At 59.1% G+C, this 15558-nt stretch overlaps 1 protein-coding gene across 2 annotated transcripts in view; it reads right to left on the bottom strand.

The window, feature by feature from the left end:
* Positions 1-15558, bottom strand: part of LOC123830510 (SREBF chaperone) — a 35049-nt gene that overhangs the window by 15522 nt on the left and 3969 nt on the right. For both annotated transcript variants that reach the window (XM_045856838.1, XM_045856836.1), the window contains exon 2: positions 5116-5334. In XM_045856838.1, the coding sequence (XP_045712794.1) occupies positions 5116-5237 (122 nt within the window). In that variant the 5' untranslated portion in view covers positions 5238-5334. The remainder of the gene's footprint in view (positions 1-5115; positions 5335-15558) is intronic.

Raw genomic sequence — 15558 nt, 5'->3', positions numbered from 1 at the left:
TTCGGGCACGGTGGGAGGGAGACGGGGCCGCTGCGGCGGCACCAGGAGCTCCCCGCCCGTGGAGCGGGAGAGCAGGAGGGTGCAGCACCTCGGAGGGAGCCCCGACGCCCCAGTGCGGGAAGTGGGGAGGGGGGTTTTCACAGAACGCATCCTGTCCTGCTGTGTCTCACGGACTTCCTAAAGCCATCTGGTGATGCCACGGCCACCAGCTCTCTCCTGGTGACGGCTTCCCATCCCTCTCCTTGGGACCTCTGGGTGTTCCCGTGTCTGGGGGCCCCCGTGGACGGCACGTCCGTGCGTCTGTCACTGTCACCGGCTGATCTCCGTCCTTGCAGGAGAGAGTCCGGCCACTCCTGTGTGGTGAGGTCATGGGGGCCGCCCCGCTGTTTCTGTGAGCCTCGCACGAGTCGTGCGCTCACGTCCCCCACGGCTGCCTCTGTGTGTGTGTGTGTGTGCGTGTGTGTGTGTGTGCGTGCGGCTGATCTGGCCGTCGCTGGTGTCACTCTCCTTCCTCTTTCCCTTTCCCACGCAGCCAGCGGTGCCTCAGCGCGTGTCCTGAACTCACCCCAGGACTCGTGGCGAGTGCTCGGCCGACGGGGCGCCCCCTCCTGCGGGGCGGGGCGCCCCCTCCTGCGGGGCGGTGCTGTGGCTCATGCGAGTTTTGGGAAGCGCGCCGAGTCCGAGCAAGCACCAAGCGATTTTTTTTCTCATCAAAACGTGACGAGTGTGGCGTATTTCTGCATTTTAACAGTTACTGTCTTACTAGTTACCTTGCAGATCACAAACACTGTCAACGAGCTACAACGGCCCAGACCGAATGGTGGTGCCACGGAGCGCTTCGACAGCAGAGCCGAGAGGCGGAAGGAAAGGCTGGCGACCTCACCAACGAGACGATGGAACGATCCAGTCTGGGGAGCGCGGTTTCAGTAGCATACAAGCACCATTTCTATCTTTGTTTCTCTTCATAATTTATGTTATTACTGTCACAGACTACACTTTATATATTGTATGTCCATGAACACAGGTTTAATGCATTTTGCCTTAAAAAAAGATTTTATTTGCTTTTAGAAAGGGGACAGGAAGGAGAAAGGGAGAGAAATATCAATGTGTGGTTGCCTCTTGCACGCCCCCTACTGGGGACCTTGGCCCACAACCCAGGAATCTGCCCTGACTGGGAATCGAACTGGTGGCCCTTTGGTTCACAGGCCAGTGCTCAATCCACTCAGCCACATGAGCCAGGGCACATTTTGCCTTTCAAATCACACAAAACAAAGATGGCAGAAACCCAAACAAAATTGCAGTAATACTGGTTACCTGTATTAGTGTCCTTTATTTTTTTTCTTATGGTTTCAAATTACTAACCAGTATCCTTTAGTTTCAGCCTAAAAGACTTCCTCTAGCATTTCTTGTGGGCTGGTCCGCTGGTAACAAATTCCCTCAGCTTTCATTTATCTGGAAACATCCTAAGTTTTCCTTCACTGCTGAAGAATGGCATCACAGAATGCAGAAGTCTTGCTTGAGGTTTGTTTTTCTCATTCGGGGCTTCACGCGCTCCCACTGCCTTCTGGCCTCCGCGGTTGCTAAGGGGCAACCGGCAGTGCCCGCGTTGACAGGAACCCCTTATACGTGAAGACTGGCTTCTCTGGAGGGCCCAAGTCCGCTGTCTGGAGGCAGCAGGCGTCAAGGGCTGTCTCTGGACGTGGCCAGGGCCCCTCTGGGGAAGGCCCCACGCGGCGTGGGGGCGGGCCCTGGGCTCCGGCTGTGGGGAGGCAGCGAGGGGCCGGGGCCCAGGCTGCGGGGGGCCGGCCCCGCGGCAGGAGGAAGGCAGGCGGCACGGATCACTCATCCACACTCACTGTGCACACAGCAGCCGCTCAAAACGCGCGGGCTCCACTAAAGGCAGCCCGTCTCTCCAGACGTGAAACACTAAAAACGTCTTCGACTTCCAGGAGCCTACACACTCCAGCAGGAGAGAAAGAAGGGCAGCACCCTCCAGAGCATCCGCTTTCTGAGGGTCACGTCTCTTAGGAAGAAGTCCACAGGCCCTGAGACGCTTGAACCGGCTCAGTCGCTCCCCCAACACGCACAGCCTGTCTCCTCCCACCCCACCCCCGGTCAGGACGGAGCCCGCTTCTGCCCCGCTGCAGGGTCCGTCCGATCCTCCCGGAGGAAGGGGCCCTGGCGGCCCAGGGGTCCGGAGGGCGGCACGGGCTGCTGCTCAGGCGGCTGCTGGTCGGCACAGGGTGTCAGGGCAGCGGGCCTGGGCTCACACTGAGCGAGCCTCATTCCAGAGTGACAAAATAAGCCACTAAACGGGACCCGAGTGTCCCATAAAGCGAGTAAGAGCGGTCTGTTACCCACACCGCGTTTTCCGCAGGCAGCCGGGGCCCCGGCGGAAGGGCGGGAGAGCTTCCCGGGCAGAAGAGAGCAAGGCTTGGGGCCGGGGTCCACACAGTCCCTGGTCTCCCGGCCATGAAGGCCCACGGTCTGAGGGTTCTCTGACGCGACCTTTGTCGTCTTGGGGGGCCGAGAGACTTCATCTAGCCTCGGGAGTGTCTTCCTGCACCAATCAGGTTTTAAGAAAAGGTTTTTAAGGACCCCTTTGAGACCCCGTGACGGCAACTCCGGTCGGGAGAACGAGCACCGGCACTGAGAGCGTGACGGCACAGGCTGGTTCTCCTCCACGAGGGAGAGAGAGTGACTGCAGAGACCAGAGGCAGCAGAGCCACCGGTGGCAGGAGCACAGGGGACCCAGGGTGCTCGGGGGCGTGACCCCACCCTCTGGTGGGGGCGGCGAGTGGCATGGCCGAGGCCCCGCACAGGGGCCCCTCCTGCAGAGCTCCCCAGGCACCCTCCCTCCCCCGGGAGGCCTCCCTGACAGCGTTCCCTCTGCGCCAAGGCCAGGCCACGTCTGCCAGGCGCGTGTCCGATGGTGCTGCCGCTGTGTCTCAGGCCGCGGTCTGCACCCTGCCCGGCACGTGTCACACACAGCCATCCTCACTGAGGCGGCAGGTGGCAACGACGCAGACTCAGCTGAGCCGCCCAGACCTGCTGGCTGCAGCGCCTCCGCCCACGGGCTGGCCACGCCGGTTTTGTCACCTGTCCAAGACCAGGGAGTGACAAGCACCTGCAAGGACGGGCGGCAGCCACGTGGGACACCGTGCGTGGATGCCCCTCAGGGCCGACGGGACCGGCGGTCGGCCCGGTCCCGCCCAGGGCCTCGCCCGCTGTCCTCGAACTGGCGTCTGGCCAAGCGCGCCGCGGGAGAGTGGGCAGGCGCGGCCGCAGCTGGGCTCACGGACCGTCCGACACGCTGGGGCCGCCGCGGCCACCTCCCCCCCAGCCCTCCCCCATCCTCAGTCTCCCTGACACGAGGCCGTGTCCTCGTTCCCAAGGCCTTGGCCGTCTCACAGACTCTCCGTACCGGAGGCCTCCGCGTCACAGGTCCGAGGACAGTCTGTTATGAAACTCGTGTGTGATATCAAACTATTCGCTCAGAGATAAGGCCCAAGTGCGCCCAGGCAGCTGCCCCATGCAGCCTGCCCCCCCCCCCAGGAAGCTGCCCAGTCCCAGCTGCCAGCTGGGGACACGCAGCCCCCATAAGACAAGTGGCAAAGCGCAAACACCCCCCCCTTCCTGCCGCCCGAGCTGCCTCTGTGGCAGGGGAGTCACCGTGCCCAAGTCCTCGACTTGAACTGCCTGCAGAGAACACACGTTCAACTCCAGGCACTGTCCCCCGCACGCCCCCCACCCCCACGGGCGAGCGCTCACACAAAGCAGCCACCGGGACCCGAGGGCTGAGTGGAGCAGAGCTGGACCCCACCCGACTGCAGGCGGTGATTAGGGGGATGACAGCCCTGCAGCCACTGCACCCCGCTGCTCCAGAAATTAGAGCAGCAGAGAAGACACCTTTAACGAACGTGGTGGAATGTCAGAGACTTTCTCAAGAAAGACACAGCCTCACGGTTTCCAGGACGTGGCCCCCAGGCCTGAGGACTTGTCAGAGATGCAACCCGTGGGCCTCTCCCAGATCTTATCTCTTACAACACAGTTTAACTGAGGCCGAACCTCAGCACAAACGGAGTCAGCCAGGGTGAGGGGGTCGGGGTGGCAGAGTGCCCGGGGCAGGTGCCCGCGTCCCCAGGCCTGGACTTGAACCCATTCCCCTGCTCAGTGCCTGTGCAGACCACCCAAGTCTGCAGCCCCGCCCCCCACCCCAGGGTTATCACACTGACGGACGAGACGGCTCACAGACACCGAGGCACCGGCAGGACACTCTGGCTGAGCGATGTGCACTCTCTTCAGCCCTGGCTGGGGAAGAACCGGGGACCCTTCACAACAGCGCTGGACCCCGAGTTCAGCCCCGAGCACCCCCCCTCCAGCGCCGAAGACGCCTACGGACGCCCGACGGGTCTGGGAACCACGATCCTTCCCAGATGCCGGCACCCTGGGGTGGGCGGCTCTCTCCACGCCCGCCAGTGTTCCGGAGCCCAAGGGCCACCAGGGACCCGGCACCACGCCTTTGCTGCGCGCACTGTTGTCCTTCTAGGGGCCCTGCCACAGGAAGACCGGCGTGGCCCAGGGCCACTGCGGCTCTCTCAGCAGCCCCTGGGGCACGCGCAGCCCCGGGGGTCCCCCAGAGGTCAGGAGGCGGCTCCGCGAGACACAGAAGACGAGGGGGAGCAGAGCACCCAGTCTCTGGGGGTCGTCCTCAGGCCTGCAGGAGGGACCCAGGGGGCCGTTCAATCGGACTCCGCCTTGCAGCGCTGGAAGGCCCCTGCTGTTAGCCGGGGACCACAAGCGCACGCACTGCTGAGGAGGGCACTCAGCAACCTCGCCTTCCAGTTACCTCCCAGTTTCCTCGGAGCCTCTGGACATTATTTGGAAATCGATTACCAGAGACATGAACGAAGCTCATGACTCGGTCACTCAGGGCCGGCTTGGACCGCTTCAGTTCAGTGGCCAGACACCCCAGGGCCGGAGCTCTCCCACTCGGCAGCCCCAGAGCACCCCAAGTCCCACCGTGCAGGAAGCCTCCGCAGCCTACGGGCTGCAGGGCGGCAGCGCGGGGAGACCTGCCCCCAGGACAGCGGTGGGCACAGGCAGGCGGCGTACCAGCAGGCTAGGATGCAGAGCCCCGTGAAGAGGATGATGGGGATGGGGTAGGACGCGCAGAGCAGCCCATGGTGGTAGAAGGCCTGAGAGATCTTCTCGCGCAGCCTGTCAGTCAGGGTCATCCTCGGCTGGCGTCACCTTGCTGCCATCCCGGAAAGCGACCATGGATCAGCCTGGCACACGCGGACCGGCGGGGTCGGCGGACACCATCTGCGGCACCTGGCAAGGAGGGAGGAAAGCCAGTTAGGCACGGCGTCCGGCTCTGCACACGGGGCTGCCGGGCGGGGGCGGGGGGTGCTTCCGGAGGCCGACACGCGGGCACGGAGTCATCAACCTCCCCACCCCACCCCAAGCCCTGCTGGACTCTCAGGGGCGGTGGGCAGCTTCTCTGCCAGTGTGACCGCAGAGGCCAAACCCGTCTTTCCCACTCCGGTGCCGACCCCCTCGCCACTCCCACACTGGGCATTTGCACAAGGCCACTCCCAGCCGGCCTTCCTCTCACACGAGGCGCAGGAGAGCATGAGCGTGGCAGGCCTCCCCGTCGGCTGCCCGCTGCCGAGGGGTGCTGCAGACCCCCCCCCACTGCACCTAGGTCAGATGGAGAGAAATCCTTGGGGAAGACCGTTGAACGAGGCCGAGCCCTCCAAATTCACGTCTGCGGACAGAGAAGGAGAGAGTGACTCACTGACAAAGAATGTTCGGGGGCTCAGCCCTCGACACAGAAACACCAAGAAGCCGAGGCCCCTGACCGGAAACAAAGCTCACTCCAAAGGCTCTGCTCCTGGCCCACCAGTGCCCCCGGGAGCCCGCGGGCAAAGGGCCCCGCTGCTCCTGTCCCTCTCCTCGAGTAACAGCGGCCAGTGTGGCTCAGGGGGACCCCTTCTCCCCAGGACCCGGCCTGGGTGGACCCCCGAGAGCCAGGCGCCCCTCCCTCCCTGAACCCCGCCAGGCTGGTTTGGCCTTGCCTCTCTCCCTGGACTTGGACTTCCGAGCAGAGAGAAGCAGAAACTGGATGTGGGTCCTCATTCAACCCCGAGAGGTCCCTGCCCCCGAGACGGCAGCTGCTCTGGCTCCAGTCCTTCCTGTGGTCGCCTCGGCCTGTCTTTCCAGTTCGGGCGCCACCTCGGGTCCTCCCAACAAACCCTCTCTCTGCCGGGGTGAGCCCAAGCTAATTCCTGCTGCTTCCCGGCGGAGGGCCGTAGGCCAGTAAAGCCAGGAAGAAAACTCCAGGGTTCCCTTTCTGACTGTGCTCTCCCACGGAGCCCAAGCTGAAGCCCGCCTCTGCGTCACGTCCCCGTGTCGTGGAACACGGAGTCCGCTCAGACACGCATCTTGGCTTGATCGGTCTCCCAGATGGAAACCCAGGCCAAGACGCGGCTCCTCCGAAGCGCCAAAGGCAGAAAGGAGAAGCAAACGGAGTCACACCCAGGCGACTCACGAGAAGGAATGGCCCCCCGGCCCCCACCCCCTGGAAGCACAAGCCTCGGGTGCACACGCAGGGTCCCGGCCGGCACCCTCTGAGGGAAACACGAAGAACTGCCTGTGGGTCAACTCAACGCGCAAGGGACGGAGTGGCCAGGGGACAGCTGCCGGCCCCAGGAGCAGGGGTGTTCACGAGGCTCGCCTGCGGACAGGTCTCCCACAGCGGCTGCGCGGCGGTGGGGGGGGGGGGGATGCGCTGGGGAAGCCGAGCGCCTGCGCCTGCGCCCGCGCCCAGCAGGGTGCACACGCGCTTCCGCGACGTGCAACGTGCGCCTGCGCAGAGGCTCCCTGCGGACCGGACCGGACCAAGCCTGCCAACCAGCCGCAGCTTTCCCACCCTGGGTCCTCCGACCAGCCCCCGGCCGCTGCCCCTCAGTGTCCCGGAATCGAGCCCACAGGTCCAGGTTTCTTCGGATCAGACTCCCCAGTGCTGCTTCCTGGATGTCAAGAGATGACGGGTGGAAAGGATGGGGGCGCTGGAGGCCTGCCTGCGCCGCGCGGCGTATGACCGTCCTGCAGCGTGGACCGTCCTGCCGCCTTCCCTGCGGAAGAACCCCCTCCCCGGGACCGGCCTGGACGGACCCGCAAACGCCGGGTCGCACACGCAGACGCCGCTGTGAACCACGGAACACCATCTGAACCAGGGGAACGTTTTAAGCATTGCTGGAGTCCCAGAAGAAGAGGGGGGAGGAGGGTTTGGAGCTTATCTGAAGAAAAAATGGCCAAGACCAACCAAAATCTAGGGAGAGATCTGGACAAAGAGTCAAGCCAAAAATATCTTCTCCAAGATAAATTCTAATAGAACGATCTACAATCTCCCTGGCTGCTGAGGCTCAGGGGGTTGGCGTCACCCCACAAACAGAAAGGTCTTCGGTTCGATTCCCAGTCTGGGCACGTGGGGCGAGCGAACAATGCTCCTGTCTCACACCGACGTTTCCCTCCCTCTTTCTCCCTGCTTCCCCCTCTCTAAAGGTAAATACATACATCTTTAAAAGACACTATCTAAAATCAAAATCTCAAAAGCAGCAGGAGGAAAGCACTCCTCACACACGAAGGAATCCCCGGGAGGCTACGGCGGGGTTTCCCAGCAGCCTCTGCGGCCAGAAAGGGGGGGTGGGGGGTGACGTGTTCTGCGGGAAAGCAACTGCCAAGCAAGAATCCCGTCCCCAGCAACGCTGGCCATCGGAGTCGGAGACCCTCCCAGACACAAGCTTACCGAGTTCATTACCCCTGGACCCGCCTCACAAGAAAGGCTGGAGGGAGTTCTTCGAGCGGAAAGGACACTGATCAGCGACGTGGAAACATCAAACAGGCCGGTGAAGGTGCGGATGCAGGGGGCTCAGTACACCCTGGTGCAGCTCTGCATGGGGGCCGACGAGCACGTGTTCCGAGGAACCTACCTCTCCCCACTGGGCGATGTCCTCACCGTGTAAACATCGGCCTGCACTTACGCAAACCCAGCTGGCGCGGCCTGCCACACTCGTGGGCGATACGCTATATATAGCTCATTGCTCCTGGGCCGCAAACCTGTGCAGCAGGTTGCTGCACCGAGCACTGCGGTTGGACGTAACACAACAAGTATCTGTGTGTCCAAAAAACCTACCCAAACACAGAGAAGATACAGCAAAATTATGGTGCACAAGACAGTGTGTGTGTGTCTGTGTGTGTCTCACACTCCCTGGGCAAGGGTGGGCTCCTGGGCCCCCTTCTCAAAGCCCTCCCCCCTCACTCCCTCGCCAGTCCCAGGCCCCACCTGGGTGGCTGCAGGGTGGGCGAACAGCACGCTGAGCTCATCTGCACACACCGCCCAGAGCTGGCGGCAAACCCAGCACCGCAGTCAGGCCCAGCCTCCTCTTGCAACACCCGACCTTCCGCTCACGCTCCACTGCAACCCTCCGAGCACAGCGCTGTGCATGCGTGCGGCCCGCCATCACCCCATGGCAGGCCCTTACGTGGCACATGGCTGTGCCGTGACATGGAGGCGTGTCAGTCACTGAACTCCAATATGAAAGTCAAAGGAGAAAAGTATCAAAAGTCACTACAGCTACACTAATTTGTTAACAGCTTACACGATATAAAAAGGTGTACATTGTTTACATCAAAAACATAAAATAGGAGGTGGACAAAAGCACGAAGTTTTTGTACGTTATCGAAATTCAGCTGTTATTAGCCTAAAACAGGCTGTTGCAACTACAGACGTTTGTGTAGCTCACGGTGAACACGCAACAAAAAACACAGCAGATGCTCAGAGATAGAGAGAGGGGAACCAAAACACACCACTGAAGTCATCAATTTGGAAAGGCAGCAAAAGAGGAAGAAAGGAATAAAGAAACTCGCAAAGCAGCCAGCAGAACACAAGCTGGCATTGGTAAGGCCTTCACTGCCAATAACTACTTCAGGTCACTCTAACTTGGCACACACTGCCCCTCTCATCAGAGGGCACGGGCAGCTGGACGGAGGGGACCGCAGGACAGCCGCACGCTGCCCACAGACACTCACCCCTGTGCACCCTCCCCGGGCCGAGCCCCCGTCTCTAATGACCACCACAGAGTCCCTCCACCTGCCCACTGCCCACCAAGAACCACACGGCTGCGCCAGCCCCCGGCGCTTTTTCTCTCCATCTCGGTGTCTTCATCCAACTGCCCCTCGCGCCAGGCGTCCTGACGGCCGGGGTTATGGTGACCTGTGCCTCTTCCGTCCCCCCCCAGCTTCTCCCCGCTATTTCCAGTCACTGCCGCCCACTCCCCTGCTCACGGGGCAGCAGGGAAGCACTTGGGGGACGGAGTTAGACCGTCTACAGTCCCGCACAGCCGCGTCCAGGCCTTGACATTCACTCCCACTCACTCCCTGACTCGCCCAGGCAGCCCGCGGTCCTGCCAGCTCCATTCACGGCAGGCGCCCTGTCCAGGTGCCCACCCCCCATGCCAGACCATTACCAGAACTTTCCTAGGGTCAGATGCGCTCAGATGCACAGATACTTAAACGCTGTGTTACAACTGCCTATAGCACCCGGTGCACTAGCAGCTGTACAGGTTTGCAGCCGAGGAGCAGTCGACTCGACCACACAGCCTGAGTGTGAGCAGGCTGCACCATCAAGGTTTGTGTAAGTGCACGCTGCATGAGCCAGCGACCCTATCACCTAGTGACGCACGTCTCAGAACAGACTGGTGGGGACGCACGGCGATGCGCGTCTGCGTGTGCGTGTGAGACACGGACTTCCACTACACAGTGTCATCCTTCTCAACCCGAAGCTACAAGCCGGCCCGGGGGACCTGTTAGGAGACTCTCCCCTGCAGGCAGAGGCCGGACGAGGCTCTGGACTTCCCCATCACCACTTCCTGCCGTCGCAGGGCGCCGACCAGCACGGCTCGGCCGCAGAGGACACAGGCACACAACCGGGGGGAAAAAAGGCGCAATCGTCGTCACCTGCAGATGATGTCACATACCTAGAGAATCGACCAAAAATGTGTACAGCTGACAAAAGAATCAGGTGAGGTGCTACAAGTTAGAAGCAGGAATCAGTGCTGTCACAACGTCATCAGTGAGCAGGCAGAAGACACCCGCGGGAACGCCACGACAAGCACGCACGCGCGCGCGCACACACACACACACACACACACACACACAGACCTGCGCACACACTCAGAAGAAATGCCCAGAACTCTCTCCAACGGAGAGACTCAAACGGAGAGAAAGGCTTGCGTCCCCCTTCGTGGGGAAGACTCATGACCACACCTCACTCTTCCTGCGTTAGTCTAAAAATGTAACAGTCCCAGTAGAAACAAACAGGACTTCATTCAATACCTGAAAAAAAGGGAAATTCTGAAAACTGCGGGTAATAAATGAGAATGTACCAAACACCAAAACATGCTTTGAAGCGAGAACAATTGAAACAACATGCTAGTAACACGTAAACACACAGATCAGCGTGCAGACCAGATGGTACGGAAACAGACCCAAACGCTGCAGGACACGCGGCTGAGTGTCCCACACAGCGAACGCTGCAGGACACTTAGACAAGCGGGACAAAATGAACTGTCCAGTAAAAGGTGTCACAGCAAATGGGTGGCCTTTTGTGAAAATAATTAGTTGGTCCCCAAAACAAAATAAACCAAATGGACAGATTTAAAGGTACAAAGTACTCGGAAAAACCACAGGATAATTCTTCGTGCTTTCCTGACTGGGGAAGATCTTTTAGGCAGAACAGGGGACCCAGAAGCCTGTTAAAAAAGGACAATAGGTATGACCCAATTAAGAACCAAAAATTTTTTATGGTAAAACCATCCTAAGCGAAAAAAATGTGTGTGTGTCAATCTGAACAAACTCAAGGGCAGTTCAGACCAACAACAAAGCAGCACATTTCTTCACATACGAACAACCTACAAAACGAACTTTGAAAACCAGGGCAACGGAACACGGCAAAGGACTCGGCCGGCTTTCCCACAGGACAGACCATGGCGACAGCCCTGCCCCCTCGCAGCAGCCAGAGGGACCCGGCGAAACGGCCTGCGTCGTGGGTGCGCATTCCACTGCACTTGCAACGCTTCCCCGGCGGGAACTAAGAAATCCCAGGGGGGAGAATAGAAGCTGTTTTCACCTACGACACATCCTCCAGGAGACTGTGTGAGGTCTCCAGGCTGGCGAGAGCCACAAGATGGCAAAAGCACGTGCTCACCCACCTGGCGCTCCGCCTCTGGCAGGTGACCAGACAGGTGTGCCTGGCGGGGCTGGACTGCGTCCTGGGGAAGGGACTCGGTGTTTCCTGCACGTGTGGAACTTAAAGCGCCCCCTGGGCCCATTGGCAGAGCTCTGGCTGAATGGAGTAAGGCAACCCTGAGAAGGCAAGGTTGTCAAGGACGACGGGAAGGTCTTAGGTGTTGGCCACAAACTAGGACAAAGCAGCAGAGCACAAGCGAGGGCTGCCGTGCTCGGCCTTCACGTGCGAGCACGGGCTCTGGGTGTCTGTGGGGGCTCCGCACCGAACGCCCCGGCCCGGACGCCCAAGCACTGGCACCACGGCTGCCTGGGGGTGGGGACTGGGTGGCCAAGGGCCAGGCAGAAGGGCCACTGCCCCGTGCACGCTCTGCTGAGCCTTCTGAATTCCGTGCCTTGTGAACGCATCGCTGCCACTGCCGCACTGAAGAGCCGGCATCCCAGCACCGAAGCAACGAGATCACAGCTTCCCTGCGGAGGCAGCGGCCTCCTCCCGGAGCTGTAACCGTACCTCCGCCCTGCCCCGGGTCCCCTCGGGCTCGCTCGGCCTCCCCTGACCGGCCCTCCCGGGAGAAGGTCAGAGCCAAAGCACCTTTGTGGTCCCTGGAGCACCCAGCACCCCACTGGGTGCCAAGCGGAAAGTCACTGCGAGTCCGCTCACTGTGCTGAACTTGAACTTGTTGTCTGGTGCAGACGCGCCATCCCCAGGGGAGAAGGGGACCGACAATCAGGACAGAAAATTCTGCTTCTCTCTAAGCATCAACATTAGCCAAGTACACTGGAGGAATTTCCAACCTAACAGTACTAAAAAACGGAAAGACATTTCAGTTCACGACTGAAAGCCGATTTCCGAGAATCTGAACCCCGAGGACACGGGGACTGATCAGAGTAGTTGCTGGGACGACGCAGCAACGCCCAGACAGCAGGAAGGCCGTCACACAGAACCACGCACGTGACCGGCGGCAGAGACTACAGATTTCTTCCCGCGACGCCGGCCACCTGCATTCTCTCCCCGCCTCGACCTGGTCGGGAATGACTAACAGAGGGCTGAGCTGCCCATGGTGACGAACATGTGCAAACAATCTGTTTTAAAGCCGGAGACTGACCCAGAGCCCAGTGGGGCAACCCCGGTCATTTCACAAGACAGGACCTTTGGCCCCGGGGAGGGAGCCCTCAGCGGTGGCCCCGCAGGTGCAGGCGGCGCTTGGGCAGGGCCGGCCCCCTGCTCCCAGACACACACAGGCACATCCAGGCTGCACGGGACGAAGGCCTCTTGCCTGGTTTCCTGGCGGAGTGTGGTCTGCTGGAGAGCACCAGGGTGGTTCTTTTTTAACCCTCCCCCAAGGATATGTATTTACTGATTTCTAGAGAGAGAGGAAGGAAGAGAGAGGAAGAAACTTCAACATGAGAAAAACAAGGTCCGCCGCCTGCCGTACGCACCCTGACCAGGAATCGAACCCGCAACCTTCCGGTGAACGAGACAATGCTCCAACCAACTGAGCCAGCCAGGGCTCTTGACACTTCACGCAAAAGTGGCGGTGAGATGAGTCTCTGTTTTATCACTATCTCAGAAGTTTCCACTATAAATGCCGCGGGAAGACGGTTCCGTCCAAACCCAAGTGTGCAGGAGCTGTTTCTGAGGGGAGAGTGGCGCAGCAGAGCCGGCCGATGCAGCTCCCCGGGGCCGGGAAACCGGGTGGCCGCACGCCAGCACTCAGGCCGGACCCTCCCCGCACAGCACAGACGGACACGGACTCACAATGGATCGAAGTCTGCAAACGATAAAACTCTTCAAAGAAAACAGGGAAATCTTCGTGACACCGGATTTGGTGAGGATTTCTTGAGCATGATGCCAAAAGCACAGGTAATGACAAAAAAACCACTGATGGGACGTCATAAAAACTAGTGATTCCTGTGCATCGACGGGAACTGTGCACAGACAGAGGGACGGCCCGAGGCTCGGGGGGAGACATCTGGGCATCGGGGGTGTCCTTCCTCGCGCTCAGGCCTGGGCTGGCTCTCAGGAGGTCAGGATGCGAGACCCCCAACCTTACAAGGGTATAGCCTGCGCCCCTCCCTGTCGTCTGCCGCAGGCAGGCCCTCACGTTTCTGACAGTCACTGTCACTGGGTGACAGGTGTGAGCACATGCCAAACCGCACCGGGACTCAGGCCGAGAGAAGGGCCCTCTCATCGCCCTCGGAGCCACGCAGGGACGTGAGCCAGGCCCGCTGGGGGCAGGGTGCAGGCGGAGCCCCCGGAGGCCGCTGACGGGACGGGACGGGACGGTGGTCCGCCCGAAGGGGCAACCGAGCCCACAGCCAACCACGGCAAGGGGCTGGGCTGCTCGTGGGAGAAAGTTGTTGGACAGGTAAAAACAAAGGAGATACTCTGTTTTAAGAGAACAAAAACGTTACAGCGTAGCTTTCCATGAAAAGAGGCTCGCACAGTAACCCAGAAAACGGACACAAAGGGGGAAAACGCAACAGGACGGGCACGGGAGAGGCCTGAGAAGGGAGAAGCCGGCTGGGCAGCCACCCGGGTCCAGGGAACCTAACTGCACGGTGTGTCTGCCTATTCGCCGTCCTGCGCCCGGTGACCTGCACTCAGCAAAACAACTCAGATCCCTCAGGGAATCCAGAAAGCTGGGGCTGATGGGGAAAGAGCAGAATTCGCACAATAGTGGAAAACGCAATCTTAGTTATGACGTCATCTAAACGTGAGGCAATCCCTGGTTAGAACAATCACCAGTCACGACCTGGCAACGCAACGCCGCAGACGCCCTGACGCCGCCGTGGGGCCCGGGGTGAGGGGCGTGAGCACGGCCCTCGCGCTCTGCTCTCCAGCGCATCTGCGTGGACCCCGGCTCTCAGACTGCGGCTCCCCGGGCCAGCAGCAGCGGCGCCTGGTAGTTCACTGGACTGGCCAAAAAGTCCACGGGGTTTTTTTCATAAAAAACATTCTTCGCCCTGGCTGGCGTAGCTCAGTGGATTGAGCGTGGGCTACGAACCAAAGCATCGCAGGTTCGATTCCCAGTCAGGGCACATGCCTGGGTTGCAGGCCAGGTCCCCAGCAACCACACATTGATGTTTCTCTCTCTCTCTGCCCCCCTCCCTTCCCTCTCTAAAAATAAATAAATAAAATATTTTTTTTTAGAAAGACATTTTTCATTTGCACCAGTAACTTCATTGATCTGGATATTTTGAGTGTGTCGGCTATCTCCCGCTATTGGCTTCTAGGGGGCAGAGGCCAAGGGCGCTGCTGAACATCTTCCAACGCATCAGACAGCCCCGCAGCAAAGGATCATTTGGCCAAAATGTCAGCAGTACAAGAAACTCCACAAACCACTCTGGACACGCTCGATCAGTCACAGCGCCTTCTCCACACACTGCACAAATCTTTGGTGTTTCTACCTTTCTTGTGTTTTTACCCTTCTTGAAATAATAAAGCACAATATGCTGAGAATGTTGCCTATCTTCATCTTCAATATAAAATGGCTGCACAAAAATTCACCAGTTTCGATAAGCGTTTTTTAAAATGCATGCTAAGCCCTGGCTGGTGTGGCTCAACGGCCTGAGTGCTGGCCTGCAAATGGAAAGGTCGCCAGTTCGATTCCTGGTCAGGGCACACGCCTGGGTTCTAAGCCAGGTCCCCAGTTGGGGGTGTGCCAGAGGCAGCCGGCTGATGTATCTCCGATCCATCTCTCACAGTTGATGTTTCTCCCCCTCCCTCCCCCTTTCTCTAAAAATAAATAAAATCTTTCTAAAAAATAAAATAAAAAGCAGGCTGATATGACGACTGTCACAATACAACAACACAATCTAACGAAATTGTTTGGAATGAAGTTAAAGACAATTAAGTGCTACTACAGCCATTGTATGGAAAAAGCTAAACAAACTTTTTGGCCAACCCAACATAAGTACCAATGCCTCCCCTAGATAAAAACAGCTTGTCTAGTAAGTAAACTGTATTTCTTGCTCAAAACTCTTTGTTATTGTAACCTAAACCCTGAAGAAATACAAATCTAGTTAATTATGACATGATCAGCTAGAAGATGATAAAGACATTTTTCTAAATTAGGTAGAATTTTAAAAAATTCTGGTCATTTTGAAATAATCCAACCACTACAGTGGAATCAACTGAAGAAAACCAATGCGGTTTGTAAAAAGGGATGGGGAATCAATGTATTTGTAATTTCAACATTAAGATGATTTTAAAACACTCAGGGGTCGGGGAAGGGCAGGAACGTG

Source organism: Phyllostomus hastatus, unplaced genomic scaffold (genome assembly GCF_019186645.2).
Source record: "Phyllostomus hastatus isolate PE091 unplaced genomic scaffold, TTU_PhHast_1.1 phas_scaffold_129, whole genome shotgun sequence".
Lineage (NCBI taxonomy): Eukaryota > Metazoa > Chordata > Mammalia > Chiroptera > Phyllostomidae > Phyllostomus > Phyllostomus hastatus.
This window is presented reverse-complemented; position numbering and strand designations above follow the sequence as displayed.